The sequence below is a fragment of the Aythya marila genome, assembly GCF_965140915.1.
Source record: "Aythya marila genome assembly, chromosome: 1".
NCBI lineage: Eukaryota > Metazoa > Chordata > Aves > Anseriformes > Anatidae > Aythya > Aythya marila.
Genome location: NC_139042.1, coordinates 168,814,792 through 168,836,356, shown reverse-complemented (window position 1 = coordinate 168,836,356; position 21,565 = coordinate 168,814,792). Strand labels below are relative to the sequence as shown.

At 35.1% G+C, this 21,565-nt stretch overlaps 1 protein-coding gene across 4 annotated transcripts in view; it reads right to left on the bottom strand.

Moving 5' to 3' along the window:
* The window catches only part of ZFC3H1 (zinc finger C3H1-type containing), a 39,269-nt gene that overhangs the window by 4,017 nt on the left and 13,687 nt on the right, over positions 1 to 21,565 (bottom strand). For 3 of the 4 annotated variants that reach the window (XM_082779147.1, XM_082779146.1, XM_082779149.1), the window contains 23 exons: positions 20,724 to 20,861; positions 20,171 to 20,289; positions 19,673 to 19,819; positions 18,440 to 18,614; positions 18,137 to 18,268; positions 16,898 to 17,446; positions 16,711 to 16,820; positions 15,414 to 15,545; positions 14,238 to 14,359; positions 13,603 to 13,704; positions 13,142 to 13,258; positions 12,390 to 12,573; positions 10,291 to 10,477; positions 9,620 to 9,811; positions 7,446 to 7,683; positions 6,239 to 6,344; positions 5,961 to 6,159; positions 5,411 to 5,505; positions 4,329 to 4,439; positions 2,507 to 2,611; positions 2,261 to 2,426; positions 1,371 to 1,471; positions 116 to 217 (listed from right to left, as the gene is read on the bottom strand). In XM_082779147.1, coding sequence (XP_082635273.1) covers positions 116 to 217; positions 1,371 to 1,471; positions 2,261 to 2,426; positions 2,507 to 2,611; positions 4,329 to 4,439; positions 5,411 to 5,505; positions 5,961 to 6,159; positions 6,239 to 6,344; positions 7,446 to 7,683; positions 9,620 to 9,811; positions 10,291 to 10,477; positions 12,390 to 12,573; positions 13,142 to 13,258; positions 13,603 to 13,704; positions 14,238 to 14,359; positions 15,414 to 15,545; positions 16,711 to 16,820; positions 16,898 to 17,446; positions 18,137 to 18,268; positions 18,440 to 18,614; positions 19,673 to 19,819; positions 20,171 to 20,289; positions 20,724 to 20,861 — 3,629 coding nt within the window. The remainder of the gene's footprint in view (positions 1 to 115; positions 218 to 1,370; positions 1,472 to 2,260; positions 2,427 to 2,506; positions 2,612 to 4,328; positions 4,440 to 5,410; positions 5,506 to 5,960; positions 6,160 to 6,238; positions 6,345 to 7,445; positions 7,684 to 9,619; positions 9,812 to 10,290; positions 10,478 to 12,389; positions 12,574 to 13,141; positions 13,259 to 13,602; positions 13,705 to 14,237; positions 14,360 to 15,413; positions 15,546 to 16,710; positions 16,821 to 16,897; positions 17,447 to 18,136; positions 18,269 to 18,439; positions 18,615 to 19,672; positions 19,820 to 20,170; positions 20,290 to 20,723; positions 20,862 to 21,565) is intronic. The other variant, XM_082779148.1, reaches the window with a different exon arrangement.

Below are 21,565 nucleotides of genomic sequence, written 5' to 3'. Positions count from 1 at the left end.
AAAGAGACTTGCAGCACAAGCCCAATTTGAAGGACATTTCAGATTTACCTTTGTGATGTAAACCTTATAAACAAAAGCAATATCTATGAAAACAGATGTATGACTGTTGCATTACATTTTCCAGATGGCCAGGCATGTTGGGATATTATATGTAAACATCTTGGCTTGCAGTTTCAGAATTTGAACATTGCTCTCTTCCCAGTATCGCAGAAGCAGTCTGTAAAAGGCATTCATGAGAAAGGAACACTGCTCTAATCACTGGGAACAGAAAAGCAATGCAAAGATCCATACACATTACACAAAATATATTACACTTAATCTCAACCAAGAGTTGCAGGTAGGAAAAAGAGGCAAGACATCACACAAGATCGACTGAACATGCTCTTATAACAAAAAAGAAGGTACACCATCAGAGAGTAACTACACAGTGTGAAAACATGATCTTGGCACATTACACGATCTGGTTTTAGCATGTGTGAGGTAACTGTATATTTGAAGGAAGGCTGATTAGTTTCGCAGTCACGTGGCTACAAAATACTGTGCAGACAGTTCTGCTCACCCATTTTGTGCAGTATCAACATTGTCTAAGGAAGCTGTAAGCTCCACCTAGACAGAATTTCAACTTGACGTAAAACTCAGCCATTCGATTTCCTATGCTCAATGTAGGTGTGTCTATTTCCCCACACCCCCCAACCTGTGGCCAACCACATTTTTTTTTTTTTTCCTCTCAAATCTGGCTTTGAAATCTTTGGAGTCCCTGTTGATGATGAATAGTAAGCGCTCGTGGTCTTTTCAAGCACTTCGTACAATATTCTTGAGTTCACTGCAGCTGAATATGTTAAAATATGGATTCTCTAATCCTGGACGAGTGCATTTTGAAATACTGTATAAGAGTTGATGTGATGTTTACTCTAACTGCCCTTGATTCCCATGAGATTTTTTCAGAATTAAGGATTGTCTTCACTAAATAAACATCAAACCTCCAGGTAGCACTGTTAAATACCGATGCATCCATTTGATTTTGCTCCATGTTGAAACTATACTCTTAGCAGATATTAAGTAACAAGATTTTAGTATAGTATCTAACCTTTCTCTACACTCTTGAAATTTATGTTTGTAAACATATACAACATGAATATATTTATTAATAGTTCCTGTATAATTATAACCTCTCCGTAGATAAAACAGAACCCTTTCAAATACTAGAAAAAGACTGAGATAGTATCAAAAGGCACAATGTGCCTCAAGCAACATGCAACAAGAGGAAGAGTTGTATTTTTGCGGTAGAAATCAAATCATGTGCATCGTGTACAGAAAACAGTAGGGGTATTAGCCAGCTGTTCCTCTTGATTACAGGTGTTTTTACATACCTCAGTGCAAGTCCAGGATTAGCAGGCATAGTAGAACAAAACCTTTCCAAGGTTTTGGAATGTTGAGATTTTGGAATGCAGCTCAAATAAAAAAGAATTACCTGCAAAATTTGAATTATAAATATTAATCTACTTCACAGCAGTCTAATTTTGCTAAGAGTAATGGGATGACAGAATTATGAACATTGTGACTGAAGTGAGTTACCACCTACAAACCTTATCAACAACAAGCCTTATCCCTCAGGGGTACAAACATCAATTCATTTAAGAAATCAACGTACTGTTGCTAATACCACAGATTTTAGTCTTTCCTGCCTGTATTTAGTGAATAAAAAGAAATGCACTGGATATTAGCAAAATGGGACCCAAGACTTTCACAGAGAGAATAAAAGTTTGACAGAATAAAGCTTACGGAAGTGCTCAACTCAATCTTTCTCTCCTGCTTTTCTACTTTATTTCTTCTGTTTCTCAGACACTATAATTTTTGTGATCAAAACCGACAGCTTAAATATTGCTCCCATCACCCAGCGGTACAGCTCTGCTGACCCTTCTTGCTCAACCATCTCTTCTCTCCTTTCCGGTTTCTCTTTTATCAAAGAAATAGTAGTTTGTCATTAATAGCTGTATTCACACAGTATCAAGACATGCAATTTATTTATATTGAAGTTTCTCTTAGCCTTACATACTCTTTATTCTGAAAGTCACTGCTAGGTATTTTTCTGCTCGTAACACTACTCTCCTCAAGTACGTTGTTCTACTAATTCCTAGCTCCCAGTATACATATACTACTGATGCTCTGATGCTGTTATTTTGACAAGTAAGTTACAGATGCTCATTAAAAGGATATCAGTCTTTGTTTTTTAATTAACTGTCCCCAGAAACATTTTTACCTTGTTATGAAACTCGTAATTGGTCCAATAATCAGCAGCACTAAAAGGAATTGGGTATCGCGTGGGGACTGTAACCAGACATCTGTTCACTAGGTCAGTAAAAAGCTTGAATTCTTGAACTTTGTTGTTGGATCCAACAACTTTGCTATTGATAAAAACAAGGTAACTGGAAGAAAAGAGAAAAAAATTGTTCTGGTGGCCTTCACTTAATTTTGAGATTAAATTACTTTTGTCTCAAGAACTTACTCCAGCCAGATGTTCTGAACAATTTCCTGCTGCATCACTGCACCAAGAGCTGCTTCGTAGGCATCCAGTGCTTCACTAATACTCGTGTGAAGAGACTGGCACAAACTGTTTATATCAAAAGTTTAAAAATATGATGTTATACACACAACATATAATCTTAATATAGAAGAGTAAGAAACAAGAACTTCCCTAAGAAGCACAAAAACAGTTTTCAGTTTAACACCAAAATGGACTAACTTTAACAGTCAATGCATTACAATGAGCAAATCTCAACTGCACGTAAAAGTAAGGAATAATGCAGAAACTGTGCAGTTTAAAATACAGTTCTTGACTGAAATAGAAACATTATCCGTTGTCTTCTTTTGTAATGCATCCATTGCCTTCTCTCTTTTATTAATCGTTATCATAAGGATGCTTTGACTGCTACAGAATGGAGACGAGTCTTGAGATTCCATTTGGAAAGAACCAGAATAATAAAATTTCAAAGTTGTATTACAAGAGACCACTTGAGAAATGACGTGAAATTCACAACAAAAGTAAGTGTTCTGGAACACGCTGATCATATCAGAGGGAAAAAAAGAAAAAAGCAAAATAGTCAAAACTAAACTAAAACCAGCTCCTCAAAGAAACGTAGTCAGAACAGTATATGGGACCTCACCAAACACAGGAGACATTTTTTTTTGCCTAAGATTCAGTTATCAATCCTCATTTCAAGGTGTAAATTAACAATAAAAGCTAAGACTTCCAGTAAGTCGTAAGAGAAAAAAGCATGAAGACTAAAGAAATGCAAAATAGGGTAGGGTTGTTTCAATGACCTTCCTACAGAACTCTACTAACTAGAGCAACATAATCAGTGCCTGATTCTAGGCCTGTTTTCTCCAAGAACTATGAACTATTTACTAGTTTTGCTCAATATATATATGTGTGTGTGTCTGTACATACGTGTGTGCACGACGTATGTCTATACTTTTTTATATAGATATAAGATGAATGATGTTTCTGGGCAAAACATTGTCCCTTGATCTTTTGAGGCTCTAGTAATCTCACACTATTTTCACCTGGTAAAAGTCAACTTTTATATCTTTTGCCACCTGCACCTGAAAAGAAGAAACATATAGGCCCAAATCCCTAAGCACTTACTATGTAGCAAAACTGAACCAACACAACCACTCTTTGAAATGAATTTTGAAAGTGGTGTTAAAAGTAATTTAGGCACATATTTCAAAAGCACCGATTCTTCCTCTTAGGACCAAGTGCCTAAGCTCAGATTCTCCTGTGACCTCAAGTTAAAGTCACTAATGATGAAAGTGACCTCAAGCGTCTTTCTAACAATACTTCACTGTTTAAGTACTGAAATCTAATATGTGAACTTGCAAAGAAGTAAGTATTTCTTAAATATATATATATACACACACACTTAGTTGGAATTCATGGACAATACCATAAACTAACATTGAGGTAACTTAATCTAAACCTTAGGCATTATCTTGAAATGAAACACGTTTTACCTGTTTAAAAGTTCACCGTCAACTGAAAGCTGAAAGTGTTGGAGTTCTAAGCAATGCTTAGTCATCACCTGAAGCATCACATTTGCCCCTTTACTTGAAAAACTCAATTAGCCACTTGTGCAGTTGGCACAAAACTTGCATAAAACTGTCTATGCTTTGCAGCGGCCAGTTAGTTTCTCTGAACACTGGCAGATCATTTATTGAAAGAACCTCAAGTGACACATGTCTGGGCAAATAATGAATGTTCTGCAATTGAAAACTCAATTTACTCAGACCTACTAGCTGTTCCTCAGAAATACTGTAAAACGCCTCACCAGTATATCTGCCACAGATATGGGATTTGCTGGTTTACAACATCATCTGTAAGGTGTTCTTTATAGAGAGGCGCTGTAAATTCAATTGGCATTGGAAAATTCAGGAGATATCTACAAGAGAAAAAGTAGTAGTAATGGAGAATATCCTTCTAACATTGAAGATTCCTCCACAAACGTAACAGTTTAAAAATACAATTCATGGAATGTATTAAGAACGCACCTACTTTTCTTAGAGATTAGTTTAACTCTATCCAGATAAAAGATTTATATAGAGAACATTACATAAAAAATAGAAATGGTTTATATACAAAGTGGTTTACAATATTAGGCTCTAGGTTAAATGTTTCTCTAGATCTCAGACACCACCACCACCCACCTTGCCCCTCATAAAATACATCAAAACCTAGGATATAATTATCTACCTATAGACATCTACACTGCATTGCCAGCACTACATTCAATGTAAACAAACACAAGCAGTAATAAAACCTAACACATAACCTGGAGATAAAAAGTCTCAGTCTCATCTGTGTAAGATTTAACAAAGAAGGTCTTCCTTTGAAGGCCTTCAAAGGCAGTTAGCTTTGACAGGTTTCCTGAAGTTTTGAAATATGCAAGGTTCACTATAATCAATTAGGTGCCTAACATTCAGGTGGAGCTTCAGCAGACCGATTACCAACATGTACCTTTTCAGCAATAATCTGTTGATTAAAAGCATGCTGGACCTCTGGATTGAGGGCTTTTACAACTGCCTAAATAGGAAGTTTGCAGTATGCAGTTTTAAGCTCCAAACTTTGAAAAAAAAAAAAAAAAAAAAAAATTCAGCATGCATGTATCACATTCCTTTTCCCCATATCCACAGATGAAACTTGTTAGCTGTTTCACCTGTAAGTTCTTATGCTTTTACAATTTAGTATAAAAACACAAACAACTATAATGCTTCAAAAACGCAAAACCATAATTGAATGAAGTCTTAGCAAAACCTGCCAGAGCTAAAAGCAGAAGAATCCTAGACTGCTTTGTTTTTTGAGAAAATGCCAGTATTACCAAAATTTCAACAGAAAATAATATTGCATACATACCTTAAGAGATCCATGGGATCATGCTGTTGGTAGGTATTCTCAAAGAAAGCTCCCACAAAATCTTGTAACAGTGGAAGAACATTGCCTGACCTTTCCTGTTTGTTTTTTTTAAATAAAGAAATAAATTAGACATCAACCTGAAGATGACAAGAACAATTTAAGCACAATAACCAGCAATGTCTCTCTCTGTAATGCTCCTTTGCCTTCATTCTCTCAAAAAATGAAACCTAATGGGAAAAGTCAGCAGGTAGAAGAAAACATATTACAGAGTGAGTTTACTGTTGCTATCTAATGTTCTTGAATAAGGAGATTAACAGTGCATTAGAGTGAACAATTGAGCTACAGATTTAGCACTGTATATTAAAGTAAAATTACTTTGGTTACATTAAGTAACATCACTAATCTTGCCAATTCTATATTAAAGCAGAACTACACATTACAAAAATATTGTTAAGAACAATCAATTTCCTACATGTTTGAAACTACACATAAAACCCAAACTTTATAAACCCAGCAGACCAACAAAAAGAGTTTTGGGATGTGGCATTACCTGTGAAATAAGGAATTTACACAACTGATAAAAGATCTCTGCATTCTGAGGATTCTTCTCAAATGCTCCAATCCACACTTGGTAGGCACTATCGCTCTGCTGCATCTGCACGTACAAGGTGGCCATACTCTCCAAGAGTGGGCAGTTGTTAGGGCAGAGCTCCAATAAAGATCTACAAAGTTCTGCAGCAGATTCCCACCTTGAATAAAAGTAACAGTTAAGTTTTCAAGGACACATAGGTGAGTACTCCGTATTAAAAATGTCTTGAAACAACTTACCTTTCAAGAAGCTTCAACAAAGCTATCATGTTTCTGTAGAGTGGAAAGCAGACAGCTATTCTTTTGTCAGCCTCAAGGCTCTCATCAGTACATGTTTTGACTGCATCTTCAGAACAACAATGTAAAAATCAAGACCTTAGACCTCAATTAATGTCAAAGTTATTCAAAACTTTTAACAAAAATTGTAATTTAACAACCACAAAAATACAGAAGCATGCAAAGTTTTCTGAGACAATGATAAAAGTCTTTCAAAAGTGTCATTCCTCATTCATCTAAAACAACAAAACAGCAAAAGAACAAAACCAAAAACCCCAAACCCACTGAACAGCTAATATCCCATCAATGAAGTGTTAAAGCTACATTACACATAGTAGCTTATCACCATCTATTTAAAACTACATTCCAGTATATACAGGATTGCTGCTGAAATCAGTTCTACTGAGACAACAGCTAATATGTGCTAATTCTCTTTTTATGTTGAGAAGAAATACACCAGTTACCCAATACTGAACACCACATTATGTCTAGTCTACATCCACTCCTCCAGGTTATACTTGAATATTCATTTGCACACTGCATTACTGTCTACAGCATAGTTACGTTCTCACAGGCAATTCAATATTGGTGCAGCTAACACTAAGTACTGACATACAAACAATGCTAATGTAAAGTCTCCCTCCGGCAGCACTACAAATCAATTCAATTTCTTCTACTACCTTCATGAGATCTTTAAGTTTCTCAGTTTACTTAAACTCCAAATGCAGACAAACACACACTTTGCTCTGCCTCTTTTAAGGAAGCACAATAATCTTCCATGAAAGTACCTTCTCAACAGACATCCCATTGGGGATGGAGTAGAAGAAGAGAGGGAACAACCACAGAAATTTGGTTTTATGCTTTCTTCAGCCTCCAAAAATAAGCAATGCCATACTAGCACAAGGCACTGCTCTCTATCCTGATAGACCATCACAGTTCATGGAAAAAAGCTATGGCTTTGAACCATACATGAAAAATTTTGTGTGCTAAGTACCTAAAACATGGACTTTCCTCACTCTTCTGTCCAAATCAAGAAGAAATATTCACTGGATTAATCCCAATGACTTAACATAGCTGCAATATCACACTGCCATGAAATTCCAGAAGTATAACATTTCTTGATATGTAAGAAGTGAGTAATGCAGTGAGCAGTTTACTTCCTTAATCTTACCTTCAAACATAGCTAACAGCGTATCAGGATCAGTCTTCACATCTTGAACTGTTTGCCATGGTATTAAAAATGGCTCTTTGTTCATTATCCTTGAAGGACCGACATTAGCAGGATCATAGAACTTGACTGGGAGAATGCCGAATTCAATTAAATGTATGTAAGCCAGCCAAGCCAAGCAACGATCGCTTACAGTAAGGCGTTCTGATATTATCTTTTCATTTGCTGATTTTAAGGCATTCTGTAAAGATCAGAAGAAATGCATTATATATTTTCAATATAAAATCTTTATGATCTAAGAATGAGAAGAGGAAACAGGAAGAGTAGTTTTAATGTTCTCAAAACTTCTCCACAGAAAAGACAGGAAATAATTCATGCTATCAATCATGATTAGATTTGGCTTTGAATGAATCTGTGACTATGTTCAAGTAATACACAGCTACATAATTTCTAGTAATAGTTTTAGGAAAAACTGCTAAGATCATTATTTTGAAAGGGGAACATAGAAACATTGAAACCATGCATCTCCCAATGTTTGTCTACTTAATTCTGTGACAATTACATCTAGTTAGTTACATACAAATTATTTATTACCTCTGGAGACAACTCATGTATGAGTTGGATACCATTTGCTATACCCTATTAAGGGTCTTGTGTGGTTTTGGTTATGTGTTTTTTTGTTTTTGTTTTTATTTTTTAAGTTTTAGTTAGACAGCTATTAAGTCACAGCTTTTCAAGACTCCTGAAAGCACTATCATCTCTAGAGACATTGGTCAGGAAAATCAGAACCAGTACCCTGCATCTCAGAAATGTTTCCAATACCTTTTCTTAAAGTAACATGGAAAAACAAAACAGCCCATTTAAATTGGCAGATCCCAAATAAAATCATTAGAACAAGCTATTAGACAGTCTAAACACAACTGCTCCTAAAACAGAACAGACTCTCATGGCTAGAGATATGCCAACTTTTTTTTGGACAAATACAGCCCAACCAAAGAATGCGCTTTCAAGGGAGTCATAGTACTTGCAAATTTAGGCAAAATTCTACAAGATACTTATAAGGTCCGAGGTAAAAGCTGAACTTTGCGAAATGTTTCACTTATTCAACCCTTCAAAATATTTACAGTACCAATTTTTCTTTCAAATTTTTAAAGAGAAGTATTACTACTCAATTTGAAATAACATTTATACTTAGAAATCATCTCTTATTGAATGTGGTTAAATAACGTCTCCCTGAGATAGTCTTTTAACTACACATTACAGGTGAATATTAAAAAAAGGTTTGGTTTTGTTACGATACTTTGGGAAAGGGAAAACAACCCATGCTCTTCCCTCATATACTCCAGATTTTCATTTCAGTTTGACGAATACTTTTTTCCACTCTGTTCTTTTTGTTCATTCAGTCAAACATTCATAGTTTATCAGTACTGCTGTGTTTAGAATAGCTGTTGGAGAAAGTCAACACAGCATTACAGTTTTCTATTTAAACTGGAGCTAGAAAAAAAAACATTACAGCCTTACACCACACAACCAAGAAAAATATTTTAAGGTGTAGCAAGCCACAGGTGCCACCTGCTGGTAGGAATGAAAAGCTTGCAGTTGAAATAGCAGCTTCAACTTTTAGTGGAAGCTGGTATTCAGCACTTACTGTCATCCACCATTTCTACAGACTACAAAACAGTAAAAAGCACTCTGAATTCTCTCCCAGTCACAATAAAAGCCTGAGATAAGACTTTGGAGTTCACTGTATCACTAACATGTCATTAACGTATCAAGTTCTGGAGCAGGAACAGTAATGTAAAATAACATCACGCTATGATCTTCCGAAAAGTTACTGATTTGATCATTTCTGTAGTAACATGAAACATCTGAGTACCTCACAGGACTGCTCTACTGCTTACCAGAAATCAAAAAGTAAAGCAATTCCTTGGTAAGTATTGAGGTTTAGCCCTCCTTTGTTAATAAACTTTGTGTATTAGCAACCCAAGCAACAAAAAACAGGTAACAAAAAAAAGGCATACCCAAATTTTACAACGACATACTTTAAAATAGAATTCCCTAGGAGATTCCTTCAGCAAACAGAAGTAACGGCTCTTTTAAAGATCATATTAGGAGCCACATACATAAGAAAGATGAAGGTATGAAGTCAAAACCTGGGGTGATAACTTGGAAGTTACCTGCAGCAGAACAAGAGCATTCTGATGTCTTCCTGTAAACAGGCTTAAGTGAACTCTGTACAGGAGAGTCTCCAGAAGCTGGAAGGACAAGAGATTGGGATTTTCTTCTCTCTCTGTCACTTCCATTAGGAACTGTAGCATCCTCCCACATACATAGTCTTTTCCATCAAAGGAGTTCTCCAAATTCAAGAACTAGAGACAAATAATTCATATTTAAAAAATCAAAATACTTGCAAAAGCTTCAAGATAAAGTTTAAAATCTCATGAATCGCATACTTTGAATAATGTATTTTACCATCTTATGAACCAAAACTTCCCCCACACACACTGAATCGTCACGCTAATCCACACAAAACACTGAAAATATTAAAGAACAACTTTCTGCATCTTTGTGACTATTTAAATTTTGCAAGCCTAAGTAAAAAAATTAAACAATTTTAAATAACTGATGATTTATAGAGGAAAGCATGATAATTTGAAGATATCCTGCAAACAGAACTTTGAATCACTTCGTTTTCTGAGCAGTGTTGCAGAGGTTTTAAATAAACTAACACTACATCTTTTTCAAGTCAAACTTCTCCTTTCATACTTTCCCTAACAAACATTTTCTACAGTAGAAAATGCATACCTACATCAAGCACTTGACATATACAGTTTTATCTTTTACTTACTGTCCACCAGATTTGATAGGATGGGGCATATTCCACGGCTGTTTCACACATTTCCTGTACCTCCTCCTTTGTTCCTCTTTTTGAGAACAGTCTGAGGTAATGACACCAGATTTCTGGATTTTCTTTGTTGTTCTCAAGAGCTCGAGACAAAACATTTAAAGTAGAATCCAAACACTCAGATGATGAGCTGTGAAAATTTAAATAAATAAGCATTAGACCTACTTTACTTTTTTTTTTTTTTTTTAGTATCAGGACTTAAATCAATATAAAATAGGAAAGTGGATGCTTATAATTAGAATGGAAGTTACAGTCAGCTGTCTTTTTTTCTTTAAAGATGTATTGTCCTTTCCTATTATGAAGCTTTCAATGTTTCAGCAAGTTTTCATTCTTCAAGGGTTATTACATGAAATTATTGGACTGCATAGAAAAATCAGTTTTCCCCAAAAAAAAATAAATAAATAAAAAACAAGCCAGTTTAACTAAGAATAGGTATCATTTATCCAGAAGCAGAAGTTCCAAGCTTCAATCATACAAAGGTATTCATATCATAAGGGCTCAAACCTGAAAAGAAATTTCAAGGCTAAAAGTTGGAACTTTTTTTTTTTCTTTTTTATTACATATTTTACTTCGTATGTCAGCAAGGACAGTGTTTATTCCATGTTTCTTTGAATGTCATAAATTTACCTCTAAGCTGCTAAAAAAAAGTTGATTTTACTTTGAGATGACTGGTATCATCTCATGATAATTAAATAATACAAGATTAGTTTAAATAAGCGACTGAATTGCAAACCACAGAGCTAAGCTTCATTATATAAACAAACCTCCATAAAACCACAGAAAGCTTTTGAGATCTTTTCAGACCACATTTATTCTGAGAACATCTTTAGAAATTAATTTGCAAAGACATTTATAAGAGGAAGAACACATGTTCCAAAGTAAAACTAAAACAATTATGTACAGGACTCAAACCTTCCCCTGTACTCCTTCTCTTAACAGAGCACATCATGACAAGCCTAGAACCAGTGCCATCCACAAAACCACTCAGTTAAGTGTAATACTGACATGGTCTTGGGGAGGATGTACTCTGAAAAAGGATGCATCCTTTTCCATTAGGCCCTGTTTTTTTGTTGTTGTTGTTGTTTGTTGTTTGTTTTGTTTTGTTTTCTTTCTAAAATAAAAAAAGTTCGTTGAGAAAAGACATCTCCTCAGTCAGCCATGTGCTGGTAGCAGTTTCCTTGTGTACTGGCCTTTCCATGCTTTGCTAGTATTTTGTTACTGTTACATAGTAATTCAAACAGCACACAGCATACATTCCTCCATTCTACTGTTCAAGCAGCTACTAATACACCTAAAATTATCTAACATTTTCCATTATCTGTTTACACGTTACTTTTTAGAATGGCTACTCCTCTCCACTCCCTTTCCTCCTTCCAACAGCTGGTCTCCCCACAACTCCTCTGCCTGAAGCTAGTACCTCACTATTTACATCATTCTGTAGAATGAAACCATTTTGACAGAATTCCTGATGAAGTTATCAGATTGCCAATAAAAATTGTCATACTCCGCAGAGTAATTTGAGGAAAGAAGCTAAAGAAACTCAGAAATGCAAGAGAAAAAAAAAATATGAAGAAACTGTTCAACTGGACAATTTCTACATGGATAAAACCATATAGCAGAAGTATTCTTGCAAGAAATCTTACTGATCGATGTCACTTCTAACATTATTCTAACCATTTTTACTCTGAAGAGGAGAAACTGATGTGATCTTATTGATCCCCTACTTTAACACTGGAAGTACAGCATTCCACTTTAATCTCAGGAATACATTAGGTTGTACACTTTTCAAACAATTATTTCTCCCATTCTGCTTTCCACCAACTTCCATTCTGAATCAGAATCTACCAAAAGATCAACTGCCATTGTAATTTATTAATCATACACCATACCACATACAGTAGGAAATCTATTGTTTTCAACTGTTTTTATGTAATAATTTTGTGGATTTGCTGAAGAAAGTTCTTCAGCAACAGAAAGGAAAATTGATCATAGCAGTGCGGGTAAAGCAAAAAGCAAATCTAATATCTAAAAAGCAGACTTACCCTTCATTTTGATTCAAGTACTTGTATGCAAGTTTAATCCAAAGCTGTACATCACAGGGGTTTTCTTGGACACTTGCCTCCAAGTTGGAAATATCATCGGTCTCACTTGTAAAATATCGGATATCATCTGGAGTCACCACAGCATCAAGAGCTGGAACTCTCTTTTTGTGTTCTGTAGGGTGGGCTGCAAATGAAAACAACAAAAAAAAATCTTTTCAAAACAGAAGTGACTTGTCACATTAGAATTCATACAAGGAGTGACACTTCTAACATGTAGAAAACTGGCCATATTTAACAAATAAATACAGTAAACGTTGCCTTGGTTTGATGTTTAAGAGGAACTTTTTTTTCCCCTAATGACTTCACCACCAAAGACTAATTCTACAATTTAAGATAAAACAAAGATTCACTTTTTTTTATATACAGTTCTATGGAAAAAGTCTAACTTGGTCCTTTGGTAAAGCTGGAACATTACAGATAAATTCTTCACTTTCAAGAACAGGCAGAGGTTCCATTTACACCTCCAATCTCAAATTATACTAGTTATTTGTTTTGTCTCCAGTATGACAAACTTGACTCAATTGTGCAAAATAATGTTTGCATACAGGAAGTATGAGGAAGTCAAAAGAACTACAGAAAATACTGGTTTTCTTAAGAACCACTTTAAGAATTAAATGTTGGGAAGAGGTTTGTAGCTATTTTTCCACTTTTTTTTTTTTTTTTTTTAAATGGATGCCACACTTCTGGATTACCATATTTAATAGGTCCAACAGACTGTTCCTCCTCACTGCTGCTACTATCTAATAGAGGTTTTCTCCAGTACTTTGGTCTCCATTTCCTTTTATCTTTCCATGTTGTAAATGGAGGCGCTGTAAACAAACAGAGTAATAGCAATTATTTTACTTTTCTGTATTTAAGATTAAAATGTCCTTAAAGATAAAGATTATAGATGTATACATGTTGCACTTGCAAAATTTTTAAGTTTCAACAGCATTTAAAATCTGTTATTCTCGAGCATATAAGTCACATTTTCAAACTGGACTCCAAAGCTATTGCACTAGGTCCTTAAAACAAAGTGTCATTTTTAATCTACCACAAGCATAATTAACAAACCGAGACAGAAAAGGAATATTCTTTGTTTAGGAAGTCACTAAGGTACCTATAGAATTTAAAAAGCTTATATTGTATTTAATTTATCAAGGAAGTTACTTACTGTGACTTTTACTCTCATTGACCTTGCTAGCCAGAAGAACAGCCATCTGATCCACTGACATACGGTCTCTATTTATACCAAAAAGTTTTTCAACATACTTTTCTGTAACAAGAATGTTTGTATCTTAGGTAAACACAAATGAAAATAGATAAGCAACTTAAGAGCAATTTAACACAACATTCATGAAGTACGACTGCTCCAAGAGATAAAGTAATTTAACACAGTGGATCACAAATCAAAAACTGAACAAGTTCTCATGTTCAACTACCTATACCGCAACAGCATTATCTTAGAATTCCAGCTCCACCAAAACAGATCAGTCCAGTAGTTACAAAAAAGTACTAAGGAAATAGAGCAAGATTTTATCCCTAGTCCTTCCCCCATCCTCTGAGCCCCCAGTCCTTTGAGTGAAACACTCCACAAATCAATATGGTTTTTCCTCTGTGTAAAGACATTAAGGTAACCCACTCCTGAGCGTTGAATTGGACGATTAGAGGAACATTTCCCCCTCCCCATACAGCAGTATCTTACATGCTGCTTTACATCAAAGTACTTGCTCCCAGAGCTTTAATGAAAGCCATTCCCTTCAGAAATAACTCTTTAAATGAGAAAGTAAGCAAAAGATTCTTGTAAACCTGTGGCAGTGCTGATTTCCTCATCTGTGCTTTTTTCTGAACAACCAATCAGTTCTAAATTGTAAGAAAGAATATCCTGAAACAGCTGCTTTCGGCTCAGAGTGCAATCTTTCATGTGCTGCCTAAAACAAACAAATAAGCAATTAAATACTTATCATAGCAACAATTTGATAAGGCCCATAATTAGTAAGTTGTTTTTAGTACATGCTCAGGTAATTCTTGAAGAAAATGATATCCATGTAAAACAATATAATCTGCTTTGAAATTTTCATTAAATGTTTCTGGGCCTTCTCTAAACATAAGCCTACATCAATAACTTAACCCTAGTCTCTGTTATTTCAGTACAGTCTTGCTCATTAGAATAAGCCTCTGCACACTCATTTAGAACTTTCTGGTTCAAACAGGTTAGTTACAAGAATTAGTTGTAACCTTGTTTGAAGCATTCAAAGTATGGTTTGATAACAACTACAAAACAATGTGAAAGCTTTCTGCCACCAAAAAGGGCAAAAAAGGAGCTGAAGTGCACTCCTGTAGTATTTTTCTAGTAATTAGAAGCTTCCATGGAGAGTGTAGACTAATTCATATCCATTTGTTCCACCAACTTTTTAAAATATACTTTGCAACACCATTTAACAAACTATTTTTAAGATTTAACACCAGGCTTCAAAGGAATGGAATATCTTAGCCAGTATTTTCCTGGAAAACCAGAATTCCACTATAATAGTATCTTCTTACAAACTCATTTAATACTTGTTATAAGCTTTACACCCATTAACATCACAATACTTTTCTACTGTGCTTAACATTACCAATTACTACCCAAAACTTCAGAGTAACATCAAACCATCATGAAGGTATAAAGCAAGAGGAGCCCTGTCTAAAGTACGAGGCAAACAAAGGGTGAAATATCTCAGTCTATACTGCCTTTTTTCTTTAAAGGAAAAAAAAAATTATCTAAAAAGCCTCCTTTCTTCGTGGCTTAGATACAAAATTTTTATTTTTATTTTTTACTGACAACCAAGTACCTGAAACAGTGTATTTAAACTTAACTTTTTCTAGAACTTGTCCATAGGATCACAAATTCAGACCTTTTGAAGAAATGAAAACCATCCCTATTTCCAACTTGAATCGGACAACAAATTTAGATCAAATGAAATCAAAATAAAGAGAACTCACCACTGACAGTCATCATCATTACACGTGCCTGTTAAATCAAAACGGCAGAAACACTGTTTTGGCTCAATCATATTGCTATAGGTTACTGAACTGAGGTACAGTTTTTCCTTGGTTCGGAAATACGGACTAAACCTAAAATGAAATAGCAAATTATTGTGATAAAGCATACAAACATGAAGACATGAATTTTATTCAACACAACAGATTTAAAAAACAATTTCTCAGTACTAAATCTATTATTTCCAAAACCCTTACTATCATAAACACTGCTAACCTGTAATATATGAAGGAGGTGGAAAACTTTAGGAGAGGAATGGAACAAAAGAGCATTTCTAAACTGCTTCTGCTCTAATATTCTCCTCTCCTTTACATGCAGAACTGAATTCATATAAAGCCATGAAATGTAGTAATCACCCAGCAGGGAAAGCAAATTACTGAAATTAAACTTTGGTTTAGTTCTAGAATAACTTTACCCACACTCTAATGAGTATTAGATCAATATCAAGTAGAAGTACAAAGAGAACCATTAAAAGGTTAACTTGAAAAAACTTGCAACAGATTTTTAGAATTTGTGTGTGAACAAAAACAAACAGTCTGATATGAGTAGACTTATGTTTGTTTTAAATGTGTAAATAAAGTCTGACCATGTCAACTTTGGGAGTCCTAGCTCTCTAAGGAAGCCATACATCTACATCAAGATAAAATGAATATGCCTATAACAATAGCATCTTCCCTCTTTTATTACTTCACAGTGAAGGGGGAAAAAAAAGCCTGAAGCACGTGATAGAACTCCACTCCTACTGAAATTCCAGATCTCGTTTTCTAAAAGTTACTAACTATGAAAAAGACTTTTTTTTTTTTGGTCAAAAGACAGATGTGTCAAAATAATTACACTTGCAGGTGCCTATTTTAAATCAAGACAAGTCACTGTGGTCCTTCTTCCTTCCACTGACCAGAAACATAATACCTGAGTGGCTCAATCTTAACTTGGACAATGTAAATTCTACATAAATTTAAGGACTGCATAATTGAAATATTCTACTGTCAATTTTAGATTGCTTCAAATTGCAATTCAAAATAATCCAGTTACAGAGAACAGTATGCAATAAAACCATCATACTGCACAAGAGGGACACCTGCTTAACAGAAGAAGTACCTAAAATCATTAAATTCTCTATCCTGTAACAATTTTCTCTAGCTCAAGTTCCTCATCACAACTTGTCTTTCTGTACATGTCTGGGTATAAAAGAAAAGCAGAACACATACACAGAAGTCAAATAGCTGTTAGTGTCCATACCTGTAGGATTTAAATACTAGAAGAGGACTATGATACGGTCCAAATGGAAATGGTCTTGCTTCAGTTTGTTTATTTTGTGATGTAACAAAATCCATATCCACTGAAATTTCCTACAAAACAAACATATATAGGAATTACAGCACAAGCTAATAAAAACCACCCTCATATTTACTGTTAGAGCATTTACCTGACCACACAATAGATCTTCCTTGGGTGATATAAAGGCAGTACTTTTCAGTAACAGCTCTTTCAAGCTGTCAGCTTTAGCATAAAGTTTTTTCAGTTCATCAATATTCAACCCAAGGAAAAGCTCAGGCTCCTCCGCTGCCTTTTTAGAAAGTTTGTTTATAGTTTCTTGTTTTGGAGTGTCCATGTGTTTAAGATTTGGTTTAGTATAAGAATTAGAGTCTCTGAAAGATCTCCTTCGTTCTCGGTTTGAGTTAGACAGAACTTCATCATCGAAGTAGTTTTCTTCACTGTCCAAAGACAATTTATCCTGTGTGAGATCATGAAGTGATGGCTGAGGTAATGCAAATTCAGATTCCTCTTCTGCCTGAGGTGCAATATCGGATTGTTCCTTGGTCTGAAGCGCGCGAGCCTCTTTCAATTTCTGAATCTTCAGAGCATACTCATACTCTAATTGCTGCAGTCGTTTTTTCTCTAATGCAATCAATTCTGCTGAATGCTTTTTTGGACTTGATGCAGGGGAGTTCTCCAATTTCAATATTTTGCTTGGCTGAAAAGGAAAAAAATCCCTTTATTTCATTTTCACATTTACTGATCTATTGACAGGAGGTAAATTAAACATGGGCAAGATATTTAACTCAAGAGTTTATAAAAATATTTTTAAACTCTTGCCAAGATTTCAACAAACAGCAGGAAAACCACAAAAGTTTCCCACAATTCAACTGGCACGTTTGCAGGTTTTTCAATAAGAATTACCCTACATCACGCGCTAGCCTTCAGTAGAAGTTCTAGTCCTAGTTAAAAGGTGAGCTACAAAACACGTAGATTGGAAAAGCAAAAACAAAAAAAAAAAAATACAAAAATAAGCCTCTTTGTTTTGTTTGTTTTTCAAAGTAACAAAATCAGATCCCCACTTTGGTGCTTTTCCTAGATAGTTTTAATAAGATCAGTGATATCTAGAAACAGGACTTGTCTTTCTTCACAGATAAACAACATTATCTATATATTAACAACATTCCTTCAGCAAATACATGTAGACTATGAACAATTTATTTTTTTAAAAATGCTTAATGCTTTTCCTGTTGACTCAAAAATGGAGGAGACAAATTATGAAGACTCCCAATGTTCTTTGAAATGTTTTCCTGTTTTTTTCTGATATCCCATCTGAACAAAGTTTCCTAATCAAAATTGCTACTACTTTTCAAGTGCAACATTGTTTAACAGCATGCAGCAGACTTACTCCAAGGTGATCTTGCTCCAGTTTTCGTTTCCCGATTTCCTTACTTGCTACTGCTTTTGCTCGAGCAAGTTCTTCCCCATATTTCAATGCCAGAGCTTTTTTTACTGTTACTCGTTGTTGAACTTTATGAATCTGAAAAAGAGAAAAATATAATACTAAGATGCAAGTTTTCAAATAGGATCACATAATAAGAAAACTCATGGGAATGCATTAATTCTCCAAAGCAAGCCTACTGCCTCCGAAAATCAAACTTCACATTCCAAGATTTCTAGCTACAATAAATAGAAACATTTCAGAATTTACTTGTTCCTGAAGCTTCTTGAGAAACATCTTATTAGCATTCAAGATCTTCTCTGTTGCTTGTAGCTGTTCAGCCAATTTGTTAATTTTGTTTTCAGCAATTCGAACATTCTCTCTCTTCTTGGCCTCTTGTTGCAACAAATGTTTCAAGACAGATTCATCCTTCATCAACAGAAGTCTAAAAGTAGAAAAGTCATGTTACATTTTTTTTTTCCAGAGATAGGTCTCTTGGAGATATCATTTCTCCCCTGAAACCTTGGTAATTTAAGACCTTAGAATTATGTTTGTTGATGAGTGACAAAGAGCTAAGTTTCTCCAAACAGTCTCAACATCTATAACACAATAGGCATCAGTATTATATACAAAAGATTTCAGTATTCAAGTTCAGCAGTTCAAAGCAGATGAAAATATCTTAGTTATAAGGACAGAAGAAGGTAAGCAAGTGGGCTGTTTTAATAGTTTTTCACATTAAGCCATGCAAAAAACACATGTTATTGCTTTCTGTTAAGTAACAAGCTCATTCTTTCATAGGGTATATGCTCATGCCCTGAAAATCTTGTAATCTCCTGAGGTGGGTATGAAAACACAAAGGCACAGTAATTAAAGATGAAGTTATGCATTAAAGGAAGATAAAGACTTGGATGGATAGAAGTGAATAAATGATGGGGAGGAGAGGGCAACATGCTATACAGAGAACACACCAGTTTCTTCACAAGCCCACACAAATCAACACAGTGAGAAGTTGAAAAGAAGTATGCAAAGCACTTATGATCTTTGCCAGTTACTTGTAAGGGTGAGAAACATGGAAGAGGCATGCTAAAAGATGTAAGTGACAAGCTTCAAACAACATGCCTATTCTGCAGAAAACACTAATTCATCTATATCAGAGAGATCTTTTCAAAAATATGCTACCCTCAAAATGTACTGGGGAGTGAAAACCACTGTTTTCACATTTGAGTTATTAGGTAGCATGGATGAAGTCACTGAGTGTAAATGCAACTGAAAACAGTCAGTGTTAAGAATCCTACTTACAAGTTACCAAGCAGCATGCTGGCCCTACAATGCAGGCCCTTTTGTACAGCAACAGAATTCAAGGCTGAATTGCTAACGACAGCAAAAAAAGCCATAGAGGTTTGCTGTACTTCAGCTACACACTGAAGATACATATACATGTATGTAAAAACTTTCACCCTTCTAACCAAACAAGCTAGGACACTTGGACAAGCCAGGACTTACTTATTTTTCTTCAGCTTCGCTTCTGCTTCTGTAACTTGTTTTGTCACTACTGCTATTCTCCCAATTCCATCAACTTCACCATCAGAGTTTGCAGGGGATGAATTGTTCCTTAGTGGATCAGATTTAATTAAACGCTGCTTCTCACGGCTAAAACAGATGTTAAAAGTAAAGATGTTCATTAGCTTCAGCATTTATTCCCAATTGCTTTAAAATCTTCAAGAAAAACAGTAGCAATGCAAGACTTCAAGTTAAAAGAAAAAGAAGTTTCCACAACTGCAATCATTTACTGCAAGTCAGTTCAAATCTAAGGACTTTCCTCAGACTCCTAAAGTTGTCTAAAAACTGATGGTGGGAAAACTGTACGTAACGGCAAGATCTTCAAACAAAGAAGGTCTTCAAACCGAAGGCGTTCGTATTTTAATTCCAACTACAAATATACATTAATAAAGAAATACAAGGAATACATTTTACTTCAGCAATAATTAAACTCAGTTGTACCTGGCAATCTCTTCTTTTAAGAGTCTGTACTCTATCTTCTTGTCTTCTGGTAGAGCCTCTGGAGTTCTCATTGGATCATTTTCTTTTTCCGATTTTGGAGGGGCTTTGATTTTTGAAGCCTTTTACAAAGAAGTCCAAGTCAGTACTATTCACACAAGTTTAAAATACAGCTATTAACTGCTATCTTTAAGCAGTTTTTCAGCACAAACTTAAAACTGTTCATGGTTATAAGTTCTTTCATGCCAGTGTTTTTTTCTGCCATTACGTATTGAATTTGAACTGAAACAAGTGACATCAAAATATATTATACTGTATCTGTGTATTATACATTGTATCTGCAAGATGAAGTCTTAACAAAAAGATTTCAATCAGCTTGTGCAACAGAAGTTACAATGTAAATGAGAGCAATCTGGAGTACACTCTTGACCTTTTCTACTGTAATCCAAATATTTCTTGACCCAACTCAGAAGCTTAAATTCTGTATACATAGGTATATTCTGTAATTATTTTGCTATTAAATACTGATATTTGCTATTAAATACTGATAGCTTACCTCAACATTTCTTCTTGCTTCTTTTATCATGGATTCTAGTCCTCCAAACACACTGTTAGTTGAATTAGATGGCTCTCCATCGGACTCACTATCATCTGAATCATTTAATGTAACCACAACAGACTTGTGTTTTGGAAGCTGTAAAAAAAAAGTTTTTATATCAAGAAAAAGTTAAGAGATGACCGATTATTTATTTACTAGAAGAGAAAATAGATGCTAAAATCCTTTGTTAGCATGGCACAACATGATACACCATTTCCACACTGTATGTAAAAACTAAGAATTCGTGCATCTCCACTAGCACCCATCCCTGATACTGTAACATGAATGGAACAACATTCTCAAACTACTCCCATGTATCTGTAGCATATTTCTGGCTCCACGGTCAACACATTTATCTCAAACCTTTCACTCCTATAATCAGTAAATTATTTTGCTTTTAAGGAAAATTATCACCTACCATTTGCAGGCAATTTTGGCAAGTAAACTGGAAAATAACAATCAAGTCTGCATTAGAAATGTGGTAGGCGTACAAGACCTCCACACACTTTCGATGCCTCTTTGCCCACAGTTAGGTCTAACTGAACTTCCAGTGAGCTAGCGGCTCAGGCAGTTAAACTGACAGAACGCCAACTGCACAGAAAGAACACAGGCTACAAGATTAATCACGCTTTACCAACATTACTAACTGAAACAGTTCACCGAAAATCAGAGGATTGCCAATTCCAGCAGAGAATGATGCAGGAATAAAGCAGTTTAGATAAGCCTCAGATGCTCTGCAACTGCATCACAGGAAAGACGCAGTTTCAGTTCACATTTCCAGGATTTCTCTTCCCATCTCC